The 14,559-nt window shown below is 37.2% G+C and overlaps 2 protein-coding genes across 4 annotated transcripts; one reads left to right on the forward strand and one right to left on the reverse strand.

The window, feature by feature from the left end:
- Positions 1 to 131: 131 nt before the first annotated feature.
- On the reverse strand, positions 132 to 4,365 carry hspa8b (heat shock protein family A (Hsp70) member 8b). Its single transcript, XM_058799178.1, is given in 10 exon segments — positions 132 to 517; positions 519 to 607; positions 693 to 925; positions 1,004 to 1,202; positions 1,285 to 1,487; positions 1,551 to 2,106; positions 2,186 to 2,338; positions 2,595 to 2,800; positions 3,173 to 3,382; positions 4,217 to 4,365. Coding segments are annotated over 10 exon segments (2,058 nt in total). The 5' UTR covers positions 4,320 to 4,365; the 3' UTR covers positions 132 to 411.
- Positions 4,366 to 4,490: 125 nt separating this feature from the next.
- si:dkey-4p15.5 (zona pellucida-like domain-containing protein 1) lies at positions 4,491 to 13,121 on the forward strand. Of its 3 annotated transcripts, XM_058799180.1 has the most exons (13): positions 4,491 to 5,098; positions 8,889 to 8,946; positions 9,986 to 10,025; positions 10,186 to 10,299; positions 10,725 to 10,951; positions 11,031 to 11,215; positions 11,301 to 11,373; positions 11,460 to 11,557; positions 11,870 to 11,950; positions 12,041 to 12,212; positions 12,350 to 12,446; positions 12,535 to 12,555; positions 12,669 to 13,121. In XM_058799180.1, the coding sequence occupies exons 4-13, from the start codon at positions 10,197 to 10,199 to the stop codon at positions 12,773 to 12,775; spliced, it is 1,164 nt and encodes a 387-aa protein (XP_058655163.1). In that variant the 5' UTR covers positions 4,491 to 5,098; positions 8,889 to 8,946; positions 9,986 to 10,025; positions 10,186 to 10,196; the 3' UTR covers positions 12,776 to 13,121. The 3 variants fall into 3 exon arrangements, with proteins under 3 accessions (XP_058655163.1, XP_058655165.1, XP_058655162.1); XM_058799182.1 differs by lacking the exon at positions 8,889 to 8,946 and having other exon boundaries at positions 9,982 to 10,025; XM_058799179.1 differs by lacking the exon at positions 8,889 to 8,946.
- The last annotated feature ends 1,438 nt before the right edge of the window (positions 13,122 to 14,559 follow it).

Consider the following 14,559-nt stretch of genomic DNA (forward strand, 5'->3'; position numbering starts at 1 on the left):
TTAATTTCTTTTAAATCAAAATCTTACTGACCTCAAACTTTTGAACAGTAGGGAGAATTTAATCAGTTTAAAAGGTCGACTTTATTTTAGACTTTTTATTTAAGGAAGAACCAAAACCACACAGCATTCACTTTGTGAACAGCAAATACTTTATTGTCAGTGTTCGACGCACCAGAATGTGATGCATATGCAGCATTTTTAACATATGTTTAACATGAGAACAAAAACATGCCGCTCAAAACAGCTACAAAGCAAACTGGTAACATTTAAGTACAAGTACTTACTCATGAGTTATACCTCAACTCACAACTGATCAAAAATAAATCTTTGACGAACATGCAAAAGAGAAAGCATACTTATTAAAGTGCTCCAAAACTACACAGTAGGTGCTCCAAACAGTGAGAAACTTTCTCAGAATAATTTAATCAACTTCTTCAATGGTTGGTCCAGAGGATCCACTTCCACCAGGGGCACCTCCAGCTCCTGGAAAGGCTCCAGGCATTCCTTCTGGCATCCCACCAGCGCTCTGGTACAGCTTGGTGATGATAGGGTTGCACACCTTCTCTAGTTCCTTCTGCTGATGCTCAAACTCGTCCTTCTCAGCTGTCTGTACAGAAATGACAAGAGGAATTGAGTACTATGGATGCACAAAGATGACTGGACATCTCAAACACAAAAGCTGAGAACCATACCTGGTTTTTGTCCAGCCAGCTTATGACTTCATTGCACTTGTCAAGGATCTTCTGCTTGTCCTCATCACTAATCTTGCCCTTGAGTTTCTCATCTTCAACTGTGGACTTCATGTTGAAGGAGTAGGACTCAAGGCCGTTCTTGGCAGCAACCTTATCTCTTTGGACATCATCCTCAGCCTTGTACTTCTCAGCTTCCTGGACCATGCGCTCAATGTCCTCCTTGCTTAGACGTCCTAGAAAAGTTAGGACCATTGATTAGGACTTCAGTTTCCAATGATAAAAGACACTCAGGAGATCAAGAGTTATGTTACCTTTGTCATTGGTGATGGTGATCTTGTTCTCCTTGCCGGTGCTCTTGTCTACAGCGGAGACATTCATTATGCCATTGGCATCAATGTCAAAGGTTACTTCAATCTGGGGGACGCCACGTGGAGCAGGAGGGATGCCCGTCAGCTCAAACTTTCCCAGCAAGTTATTGTCCTTAGTCATTGCTCTTTCACCCTCATACACCTACAGTAGAGGAATGCCTTAAACGTGAAACTTTGCCAGAAACCGTGGACAAACAAAAAAACTAAAAGAAACATCTTCTCACCTGAATGAGGACACCAGGCTGGTTGTCGGAGTACGTGGTAAAGGTCTGTGTTTGTTTGGTTGGGATGGTAGTGTTACGTTTGATCAGGATGGTCATAACGCCACCAGCAGTCTCAATTCCCAAGGACAGAGGAGTAACGTCCAGGAGCAACAGGTCTTGGACATTCTCAGACTTGTCTCCAGACAAAATGGCTGCCTGGACAGCTATAAAAAAGGAAATAAGTCTCTAATAGGACATTTATTCAAAATAATCTCAATTTTCATTACCTGCTCCATATGCGACAGCCTCATCCGGATTGATGCTCTTGTTCAGTTCCTTCCCATTGAAGAAGTCCTGTAGAAGCTTTTGGATCTTTGGGATACGGGTGGATCCTCCAACAAGGACAATATCGTGAACCTGAGACTTGTCCAGTTTAGCATCACGGAGGGATTTCTCGACCGGATCCAACGTGCCACGGAAGAGATCGGCGTTGAGCTCTTCAAAACGAGCCCTGGTGATTGAAGTGTAGAAATCAATTCCCTCATAAAGAGAGTCGATTTCGATGCTGGCCTGAGTGCTGGAGGACAAAGTGCGTTTTGCCCGCTCGCACGCTGTGCGCAGCCGACGGACGGCCCTCTTGTTGTCACTAATGTCCTTTTTGTACTTGCGCTTGAACTCCGAGATGAAATGGTTGACCATGCGACTGTCAAAGTCTTCTCCGCCAAGGTGAGTGTCTCCAGCTGTAGACTTGACCTCAAAGATGCCATCCTCAATTGTAAGAATGGACACATCAAAAGTGCCACCACCAAGATCGAAGATCAGGACGTTTCTCTCAGAGCCAACCTGGTACCAGACAAATAAATCAGTTGTATTCAACAATTACTGCTTTAATATTGTTGTAAAGTAAAAGTAGCACTCTTACTTTCTTGTCCAGACCATATGCAATGGCAGCAGCAGTCGGCTCATTGATAATTCGTAGAACATTGAGGCCAGAGATAGTCCCAGCATCCTTTGTGGCCTGGCGCTGAGAGTCATTGAAGTAAGCAGGTACCGTAATAACAGCATTCGTGATAGTCTGTGAACACAGATTCACGAAGTGCAACAGTTGATTCTTTTTACAGAAGTCATCCTCTTAATCAGAAAGCACTTGTTCCTTACAAATGTTTAAGATGTGTTTTTCAAACAGGCCTCTTTCATGCTCTAATAAACTGCCGCGTGTCAATGTTGACAGGTTAGACATGTCAACATCTTTAGACATACAGCAACAAGGCAACAATGATTTCTCAGCACCATTATAGCAAATACAGGCATTGTGTTTGACAGAAACCTACCTTTCCAAGGTATGCCTCAGCAATTTCCTTCATCTTTATAAGCACCATGGAAGAAATCTCCTCTGGGTAAAAGTTCTTGGTCTCCCCTTTGTATTCAACTTGAACTTTGGGGCGTGAGCTGTCATTTATAACAGTGAACGGCCAATGCTTCATGTCTGACTGCACAACAGAGTCATCAAACCTCCGTCCAATGAGCCTTTTTGCATCTAGAGAAACAAAAATGCCAACAAACTCAGAACATGTGCTATTTAACAATTCATAAATAAGCCAATAAATGTTTGTATATGGCCAAAATTCATACTATTTTGCTTAAATTAAGACTAAAAACTACTGTTTAGCTACAGTTCGACATCAGATCATTTATGAACAATATGAAAACCTGATTTTCACTTGGAGATTTGCTAAAGATTACACTTAACAGTATTATTAAATGATTTGTGTGTTTAATATTAACTGATTGAGTGAGCGTAATATAAATGTAAAGCTACGGGAAATGAGCATGCACAAATATCCAGTATTGGTTGATACAGATACATTTTTAAAAATCTCAAAATTATATCATGCATAAATCCTCTTACCAAAGACTGTATTGGTGGGGTTCATTGCTACTTGATTTTTGGCAGCATCTCCAATCAGCCTCTCTGTGTCTGTGAATGCTACATAACTTGGTGTGGTCCTGTTACCCTGGTCATTGGCAATTATCTCAACTTTGCCATGCTGAAAGACCCCCACGCAAGAGTAGGTGGTCCCCAGATCAATGCCAACTGCTGGTCCCTTTGACATGGTTTCTGCTGGCAGCAGACACACATGGCAGTGGTTAATATTCATTATGAAATACTTTAAGCATTCAACCCAAGACTCCCAAATAAGGGATGTATGTTTGTTTGATATCCTATTCATAGCTCAATTCTTTGTTTACATTATATTGGTGTTTACACAAAAGCTTTACTGGCACACTAGACATCAGATGATCCTTGGCCTACCACAGAGTGGATCAGCTGTCATTGTGTTAAAAGATGCTACTTCAAACAGAGCTGGGGAAAGCACATCACAACAGCTTTATCATTCCTTAGGTTTCTGTAGTGATTGTGTTTATAAATCAAAATCATGACAAAAAAAAAGTCCTCATTTGACTTTTTTCTGTGGAAAATAAAAGATGTCAGAAAGAATGACAGCCCCAATCTGTCACTTTCACGTCCTTTTGAGTAAAACAACAAAATATTCGTTTTGAGTGAACTATCCCTTTAAGATAATTGACTGTCTCTGAGGGAAAGTTATGGTTCAGATTCCTATCGTTTGCACCAGACTATTATGCAACATTTGTGATCTCCGTATGCATTCCTGAATTGGAAAAACTGGGAGTGTCTTATGGAATCATCTGCTGCTAGAACATTCCATAAACCCCAATCAAGCACTCGCACAACATTTCGAAAACGCTCAAATTGCATGCATTATTAACGTTCTAGAACATTCCATATGATCGCTGGTTCAGAATGCAGATCGAATTCAGGAAAATATTTAAAAATAACATTTTAAAGAAAATCTAAACTCTTTAACTTAAAATGCATAATAACAATAGTCATCATAATGCTCACCAGAAACGCTGTGTGTCTGTCAATCACCTGTGGTGCTGCAGCTCGAGACGCTCGCGATATCTGCAGCAGAAGGCAGAAGTGTGCGGCTGAAATGCGCTTCAAGACTCTTCCTGAGAACAGTCCAGAACATGAAACCAGCGCAGCAGCCAATCACGTCTCACGGCCGCTGGAGCGCTCAGAGATGGAGAACGCCAGCCGAGTTCCGCCTATTATTACACAGCAGAATGTTTCTAAACGAAGGAAAATATCGGTCCATTGAGTTCCAGAACATTCCCAGATCATTTAGAGTACTTTTTTGCACTAATCAGGTATCCAGTCAAATGGATGGTCATGGCTGTGTCAGTGAATATCGATTACAATAAGCATAAAATAAACAGGACTGAAGTAGTTTCATGAATGTGAACGATGAAAAATATACAATTTAACAAAATAAGAAATTAACCTACAGAAATAATTTCTAACGCTAGTGACTGGTAGATAAACCCGAGAAAATCCCACATAGTTCCCTCTAGCGGCCATTTTGCTCGAGTGGCGTCTTCATTTCGTATTTCTAATACCAGACGACGGTCGGGACAAAATCCCTGGAGTTAGAAACCTCTTTATTATAATAATATCCTTATAAGTAGAACGAAACGCTTTTCTTAAACTAAGGGATTTGTTACATTAAGCTTTAAGTTACTGACACGGGATAGCGCTGTTGTTATGGTTACCTCCTCAGGTCAGCTCGATTTCTGTTCGCGAGTGGTGCAGTTTTCTAACTTTTGTGTTCACTGAAACATTATAAAACGTATATAATGTATTAAAAATAATACATAAACTTGAGAACCCAGGCTTTTTGGTTTACTGGTGTTTTCTAACACTGCTATCTGTGCCACGTCCCTTTAAATGATGTCAGAAGGAAACCCTCAGGTATCTATCTATCTATCTATCCATCCATGCATTCTCTATTATAAATCAATGCTGTCATCTCGAAGTTTCGGATGAATTTAATGCGTTTTTTAAAATTATAATATAAATTATATATATATATAGCCTATATATATATAGACCTATTAATAAATATGGTAATTGTTGTCACATATTACCTGTATTCACCCTTATAGGATATTTGTATTTATTTATTCTATACTTCTGCTAAATTAGATATTTAGCTTTGGTTATTACAGATTTTCTCTGTCGCTTTGATGCATTTCTTGAATCATCCTAAATATTTGCAAAGAAGTATGTCCTTGTGTCATTGTTCACAAACAAGATAGTCAAAATGCTCAGTCATGTTGTCAGTATAATAGTGCACTCTGTTACAGTTTTTCTCAGTTGCTTTGGTGCATTTCTCAGATCAGAAATTAAATTTTCAAAACTACTTCAATATCTAGTCACTTGTGCACATCATAAAAGCAGTTTCTCATTCTTTTGAACAAATTGCGATTGCTTTGGTACATTCATGCAACTGATTATGTACATATGTCTTGGTTTCCTACATTTTCAGTTACTAATATCATGTTGCTCAAAATGTGTTATATAGTTCTCCATGCTATAGTCTTACCTCTGAAAACATCTAGTCATTAGTTCATTGTATAAGTCATTAAATGCAAAATTGTTGATCTAGTTGTCATAAACTGTCAAATATATTTTCTATGCATTTCTATTAGATTTTTTGTAAATTTGCCATGAATTGTGCAAGTGAATCTTGACTTTCACTAATGAAGAGAATGTAGATCAACCAATGATAAATTCTCTGAAATAGCTCAAAGGTGCATCTCATGAATCTTCGATTGGAAAGCATATATAGACAGAGGACAACACAAGAGTTACAAATTCTGGCAGTGGATGAACATCCTGTAAACGATCAGGGTCAACATCAGGTTATACTGACAACATGACTAAGCATTTTGACTATCTTGTTAGTGAACAATGACACAAGGACTTTTCAGTCTGATGGCACTCATATGTTCATTGACAATAAATACTTACTTTTGAGAGATGAACTAAAGATTTTGAGTAAGTTACAGGCTTTTGCAGGAAATCCATTGTGTGGTGCTGTTTGTACAAATTGTTTTGAGAAATGCACATACTTCTTTGCAAATATTAAGGATGATTCGTGAAATGCACCACAGCGACTGAGAAAAACTGTAGTATTATCTGATGTAAACTATGGAAACAGTTTGGATGACAGTTACTGTACTGAAATGCAGAAGGCTGTGCTTCTTATGTATGCCATATATCCATTTCAAAAGTACAAATTTACACATTACTGGATATTGATTGAAAGAGACTGTTTCGAAATGTTTGAATTATTGAGGATATGGTCGATCTCCCAATATTTAGCTGCACCCTTCAGCCATTGTAAAGCCATGATTGACAACGTGGTCCACAATAGTGGCCTTTATTTCATATGAAATGCGCCTCTGTCCTTGGCCTCTTCCTCTGTTTCGCCTCTGTATCCTTCCACCATGCGTCCTTACTCCTCTTCTTCCTCTCGGCTGTTGACCCTGATCGTTTTCTGGATGTTCATCCACTGCCAGAATTTGTAACTCTTGTGTTGTCCTCTGTCTATATATGCTTTCCAATTGAAGATTCATGAGATGCACCTTTGAGCTATTTCAGAGAATTTATCATTGGTTGATCTACATTCTCTTCATTAGTGAAAGTCAAGATTCACTTGCACAATTCATGGCAAATTTACAAGAAAAAGTCTAATAGAAATGTGTAGAAAATATGTTTGACAGTTTATGACAACTAGATCAACCATTTTGCATTTAATGACTTATATGATGAACTAATGACTAGATGTTTTCAGAGGTAAGACTATAGCAAAGATGAACAAGTTCTCTAGGTGAATGCATACCTTGAGTCTAGGGGTCAATCAACTAAAAACCAAGTAAAAAATCTTGGGGTGATTCTGGAGACAGACCTTAGTTTTAGTAGTCATGTCAAAGCAGTAACTAAATCAGCATACTATCATCTCAAAAACATTGCAAGAATTAGATATTTTGTTTCCAGTCAAGACTTGGAGAAACTTGTTCATGCATTTATCACCAGCAGGGTGGATTATTGTAATGGTCTCCTCACCGGCCTTCTAAAGAAGACCATTAGACAGCTGCAGCTCATCCAGAACGCTGCTGCCAGGATTCTGACTAGAACCAGAAAATCTGAGCATATCACACGAGTCCTCAGGTCCTTACACTGGCTTCCAGTTACATTTAGGATTGATTTTAAAGTACTTTTACTTGTTTATAATTCACTCAATGGCCTAGGACCTAAATACATTGCAGATATGCTCACTGAATATAAACCTAACAGACCACTCAGATCATTAGGATCGAGTCAGTTAGAAATACCAAGGGTTCACACAAAACAAGGCGAGTCCACTTTTAGCTATTATGCCGCCTGCAGTTGGAACCAGCTTCCAGAAGAGATCAGATGTGCTAAAACATTAGCCACTTTTAAATCCAGACTCAAAACTCATCTGTTTAGCTGTGCATTTGTTGAATGAGCACTGTGCTACGTCCGAACTGATTGCACTATGTATAATCATTCTCAAATTCTTTTTTAAATCAATTTTTAAATCACTTTGTTTTTATTGTTGTGATTATTATTATTTCTAATTCCTTGTTATTATTATTTTTTAATGACTATTTCACTTCCTTTTATGTAAAGCACTTTGAATTACCACTGTGTTTGAAATGTGCTATATAAATAAACTTGCCTTGCCTATAGCACAGAGAACTATATAATACATTTTGAGCAACATGATATTAGCAACTGAAACCGCAGACAAATGTACATAATCAGTTGCATGAATGAACCAAAGCAATCGCAATTTGTTCAAAAGAATGAGAAACTGCTTTTATGATGTGCACAAGTGACTAGATATTGAAGTAGTTTTGAAAATTTCATTTCTGATCTGAGAAATGCACCAAAGCGACTGTAATGCCTCTGCAGTATAGCTGCGCTGTGAATCTGCCTCATCAACAAGTGGCCACAAGGTGGCATAGTCATGAAAACCCCTGTCAGTCAGAGAGCTGTCACAGTTGTCAATAGTGTACTGTACATGATGTTAGTAAGACATTAAGTCCACATACACTGAAAACAATCCGTGACAGTAGAAACTGAATGTCCGATAAATAAGATGCAGGTATTGTATAGAGGGTGTGATGAGTTGAGCCTTAACAGAAAGCACAGCAGAAGCTGGACACACCCTTGAGCTCCAGACAAAGCAAAGCAGTTGATCATTTCAAATCCTCTGGGATGTGATATCTTCAACAAAGGGAGTTCAATCAGAAAATAGAGGAATGTCATTCTATAGTTTTATTCACAATAGCTTTTTGTACCTGACCTGGATAAAGCTAAAGGGCAGACAAGCATGCAGTCATGATGACCCAGTCATAAAAGTTTAAAATCACAATAAACATTACATTCACTGAATTCTCACAGGTTAACCAAACCTATGGAAAAAAAACAATTCTGGAAATGAATTATTAGTTAATTTTCCAACATGACTGAAATACTCATTATGTATATTTATTAAGAAACATTAAATATAAATGTAAGATTAAGAATTGTTGAATACCAAAAGTGGCATACTGACCATTTTGAAGAAACTCTTTGAGAATCATAGTTATTGCTCTGTCTTACAAGAGTAATTCCCTTCTTTTTTTTCTTTTGTATGTATATGTTTGGTTTGACCTGTATTGAAAAGGTGCTTGGTTTCATCGAGGGAATGTCCTGTATGTGGTTGCTGTTCTAAGAAAACAACAGTGGGTACCTTTTTGTTGAAATAAGTGTTTAACTATGACTAGTGTTAGTGCCAATATTCATAAAAAGAAATTCTATCTCTCCTTGTTAAGTGACCAACACCTTTCTTTAACACCCTACCTGGCGACAAAGATTATATAACTCTGTTAAAGCATATTGGGAAACACACAAAAATAAAAAATAAAAAAGTGAGGACAGTTGACATACTATTCATACTACACTTTTAAAAATACTGTCTCTTATATCAAATCAATTTTTTTTTTTTTTTTTTGTCATTATTTACTCTTCCTGTCGTTCCAAACCTGTATGACTTATTTTTTCTGTGGGAACACAAAAGAAGATATTTTGAAACATGTTGGTAATAAAACAGTTCCTTTGTATAGACAAAAAAAAACAAAAAAAAAACACGTCTTACACATTTCTCAATATAATTTATTTTCAATTTCACAGAAAAAAAGAAAGTCATACAGGTTTGGGTGAAAAAATAATGATAGAATTTTCAATTTTGGGTGAAATATGCAGCAAATAATTATATAAATAAATTTATACTAAATTAAAACTAAATTATGTTTAATTATTTTATTATGAATAAGAATTCTACTTGGTCAAACATTAAAACTGAAATAAATTAGTAAAAATTATACATTTGATTATTGTACATAATACATACAATATATAATAAATACATTATGTATTACAAATACATAACCCTACAATGGTATTGTAAATTTGTATTATTGAACTGTTGAATGATTTGCTCGGCCCGATTGAATAGGATGAATTGAAATCTTAAGACCTTAATGAGGAAAGAGGCCTGACATACTTTTATTTCCACGAGCCAGTTTTAGGTGTGGTTCTAGGAACTATCTGTTCAATCAACAATATTGATGACAAAATTGTTTTGTAAAACTTAGTTACCAGATCTGAATAGATATCAGTGGGGAGATCGCTGAGAGTCTCATGTTGCTGTCTTTTGTCATGTTTTTTCTCACACCCTTCTCATCTGTATAAATACCCAATCTGGAAAAATCTGCAAGAAAGGAAGGAGAAGTTACTCATCAGAAGTTTATAGATCCAAAAGGTAACGTTTCTTTCACTCTCTAAAATGATCTGATATAACATTTTTATTATTTAAAAAACAGACTTTTTTTGTCTTAAAGTATATTCATATTAGATGAAAAAAGTCTGAAAGGAGTGTTTGCTTCATTGGTTTGTATTTTCTAATGGTTTGTCTTTTCTAGTTTGCCTCAGGATGATCAGAATAGTCCAGCTATTGTGTCTTTCTGGCCTTCTTCTACAGTGTGAAGGTCAGGGTCTCCAGTCATGCCTCACTCACCCCACGTACAGACCGGCAGGTTAGTGCTTTCACTGTTTTCTTAATCAGATGTGTCTCATTTTCCAGGAAAAATTATACATTCACTTGAGAAGCAAAACTGCAGAAGATATAAAGATGTATTAGACAACACATTTTGTTATTTGTAACTTTTTGTTTAATGTTCTAACAACACTGGCAAAAAAAGTCAGCCAGTGAAGAAAAATAATGTTAGAAAGGGATAAATTCTCATTTTAGAAAAATGAATGATCTTTTCTTAAACATTTTATCTTACAAAATTAAAATTATCTTAGTTTTGCTTCACAAATACATGTATCTTGTTTAAAGGATAATTTTGACATTTTTACTAGAAAACAAAAGACATAAAAACTGGTTAAAAAATGCATTGATATGAGTCAAATTAATGCAGGAGCACCTTGAGTAACAGAATATTCCTATATCTTTCAGAAAACGCCGACATGACAGTGATGTGTGGAACCAATCATATGTTTTTAAAAGTTTTCATTTGTCCAATGTATTTCGGGGGATACAACGAATCACTAATGGCGCTCAATGCTAAGTTTAACATCCCAGCCTGCCGTGGAGTAGCGGACTGGACTGTCAATCCTCCCGTATTGCTGTTCAACTTCTCAATCTCTCAGGAGACTCTCACACTTTGTGGCAACAATATGAACGTAAGAGCTTTTCACTTTAAAGCAATCAACTTTTAAACTTTTCATCCTAGTGATTTCCATAATCACGTTTGTTGGTTAGATTACAAGTCAAGTGGGATCAGGAGTATTCTCAGACTTCTCTCAGATCCAGTCTGTTAATGTCTCTGGATTAATCAATTCCTGGGATCCCAGCACCAGCACTATCACTTACAGGCAACAACTGATGTACCAGTTTTCATGTCTGTATCCACTGCAGTATTTAGTCAACAACACTGAGCTCAGCGTGTGAGTATAAATGCCAAGAATGTGTTTCTCCGTTGAGGTTTCTGTACTGAAACTTGCATGACAAAGAGTATTTTTGTGCCAACAGTTCAGGAGTGAGTCTAGCAGTAAAGGACAACAATGGCACCTTCGTCAGTACTCTAAGCATGGGTCTTTACACTGTAAGGATATTTTCATTAAATAACACTTACTCAGTTAATCAGTGACATTCTTGACATCCTCTCTTTATTTTGAACGTTGTTTTTAGACTGCCAACTATACTACCAAACTCCAGATACCAGGATCTGGGCTGCAGTTGAAAACTCGCATATATGTGCAGGTCAAGGCAACAAATCTCACAAACAAGTAAGAATTCAACTCTCCAGTGTTATGGTATATAATATTTAAAATTTGCTTTTATTTTCAGTTTTCAGTTGAATTGTATTTTAAGTATGTGCTTGTGTCAGTTTTTCATTTCTATTTAGCTCAATTTATACTTCAATTTAAATGTATTTATTTCAGTTAGTTGCCAAGGCAACAAGTATTTATATTTTTTAAGCTTTATTTCAAGCAATCATTATTTCAATAGTCTTGGTTTTAGTTTTAATTCAAATTGAAATGAACACTGCTGATTATACATTTATAGATCAAATTATTGATGTTATCGTCTATTGTAAGGTTCAATGTGTTGCTGGACCGTTGCTATGCCACAACAAGCCCGTATCCAACCAGCAGCACCTCTTATGATCTTTTTATTGGGTGAGTCATTCATAAAAAGCAGACTGAAAGAGAGTAGTTGAGAAGACGCTTTAATTCTCTTGTGAGAATCACATCTATTGTTGTTTTTAGGTGTAATCGTGATGCCCAGACAAAGATTGATTGGAACGGGTTATCCCAGGAAGCTCACTTCTCCTTTGAGGCCTTCCGCTTTTTGGAACACAAAAACCTGACCATCTCCACTTTCTACCTGCATTGTGCTACCCGACTCTGTGAGAACTCCACTTGTGCCTCCTTGCTTCCGGTAACTAATCGTGCTTATCTGATGACAGAATTTCATTTGTTTACTTTATTTTAGATTCGTTTTAGTTTGGCTCAACTCAGGGTTATGTGTGGATGTGTGGATTTCATCAGACCTTTTTTTTGGATGTGTTTTCGTAGAAATGCGTTACGAAAAGAGAAGCACGGTCTCCGGAGAACAACTCTACTAATGTTGCCACTGTCTCCTCAGGACCAATCAGAACTAGAGTTGACAACGGTACAAAGAATTATATCGTAGTTATATAAAAAATAACTAAAGTTTCTGATTTGTACTGATTTCAAATTCTCTTCCACTTCTTCCTCAGGTGGCCTTTTGCCCGCTAGATGTAAGAATTCACTCATTTTATTGAACTCATTAAGAACCTTATCTAAATAGTTCTATTAATATTTTGTAATTATGATGTGATTAATATTGATTTATCTTCCTATGTGTATCTAGTTACCTCATCAGCATCCATCCCTCAGCTGACTTATGTTGGTGTAGCCACTGGCTTGCTGAGCTTCTTTCTATTTGACTGGCTGTCTACATCAGGACTTGCACAGTGATCTACCTTGGGATTCTGGAATTCCTTATCACTTGACTCAAAACAATGTTTCTTAGAAGATATCTCACCTGTTACATAAATGTGAGAAAATATATCATTTGTCAGTTATTAGCACCTCAATTTTAATGTGGTAAATAGACTGTTGTTTTGCGATTTTTATTTTCTTTTGTTCTATGTTCTATGATCTTCTATGAGAGCAAGAAAAAAGAAACATATTCAATATGTAGTTTACATATTTTGTTCTTTTGAAAAGACTATAATGCATGTAACACTGCTTTGGGGGGAAATGTATGCACTATGAATGTAACAATTTAAGGTTTAAACTTGAATAAAAATATTAGAACCTGTCTTTGTCCCCCAGGATTTTCTCTCATCCGGGTTATCAGTCAATGTGAGGATTTCATTCATTATAATGTTCAGTTAAATATTTGTTCACATAACATCAAACACAGGTGCATAAAAGTATATTACCATTTAAGACTCTCACAAAATAAACATGCATATGACTGACTGTATGCTACATCAGTTTCCCTTCCGCTCTCGTTCTGTATTCCACTTCGCTACAAAACCCATTTTTATTGGTTAAAAGTTGATGATTTGTAATGTTTATAATGGTATTTGTGGAAACCATTAGAATTTCTGTAATGTTTTCCAGCAGTTTTTGAGTTAAATTGTAGAATTCTGAAAACAGAATTAGACTTTAGCTTTCTGAAACTATACTACATAAAACATATAACTACACTACATGAAGCAAAACAAAAACAGCAGACGGGCTGAATGAGGACGCAAATTCTCTCTCTGACAGCAGGTGGCACTTATGGAACAGCAGCGCTGCGCTCATAACCCTGCAAACATGCTCCTGCGGGGCCCATGCTGGCTTTTTGCAGGCACAGTGGACTAGGTCCAGCTCACACCAAACCTAAACAGGCCCAGTGCGGGCTTGCCCAGGCGAGGCCCACAGCTTTAGGCTCACCGTGGGCCAACCCGTTCGGGCCCAGAGCAACTTTTGTACCTTTGGGCCCATGCAGGTTTTTGTGTAGGCAGCCCTGTAATGCAACTAGGAGAATACAAACAACATTGACTGGCCATTCTTTAGCCAGTTTGTTGTTGATTAATAGTGCGGGCTCTGTGTGGGCCTAGTGAGGGCTTCCTGGGGGCTAAGTGAGGGCTGCCCATGCAGGGCCAGCACTAAGGGGCCAACGTTTTGCCGCTGGGGGCCCTTAGGCTGGCCCTAAGTGTAAAGGGCCACCGCAGGCTTGTTTGCAAGGAATGCTACTTTAATATGCAAGATGAAAAGGAAATACCATCTAAACTTTTCTGAAGACAAGTCAGTTCTCTTCAGAGATACATTAATATAAACCCCTCCGCCAACAGTATCGCAATTTTTTTTTATTGTGACCCCATGTATAAAGAAGCGTTAAGAAAAAAAAACAATGCATGGCCTCTACGGCTTCCGTAGTAAACACCAGCTTCTCGCTAAAGACGAAATCATGCAACTTCACATTCATGCACTGTTGCGTGAAAATATAAGTTATTACACAAGAAAACTATTTCTGATTCAGAGATTGGCATATCACATAGATTAAACAGGTATGCCAATACTTTTTCAATAATTAGCCTACTGCATGCATTTAATCAGAACAATGTAGCCTCATGCAAATAAAAACATTGTTTGTTGTCTAGTTTATAGTTTATTGTTAAACTGTTAAGTCTTTGATTAATAAAAGTTTAATGGATACATTTATATTCTGGCTTTGTAACGGGGAAAAAACAAACAAACCGCAC

The sequence above is a fragment of the Onychostoma macrolepis genome, chromosome 15 (genome assembly GCF_012432095.1).
Source record: "Onychostoma macrolepis isolate SWU-2019 chromosome 15, ASM1243209v1, whole genome shotgun sequence".
Classification (NCBI taxonomy): Eukaryota; Metazoa; Chordata; class Actinopteri; order Cypriniformes; family Cyprinidae; genus Onychostoma; species Onychostoma macrolepis.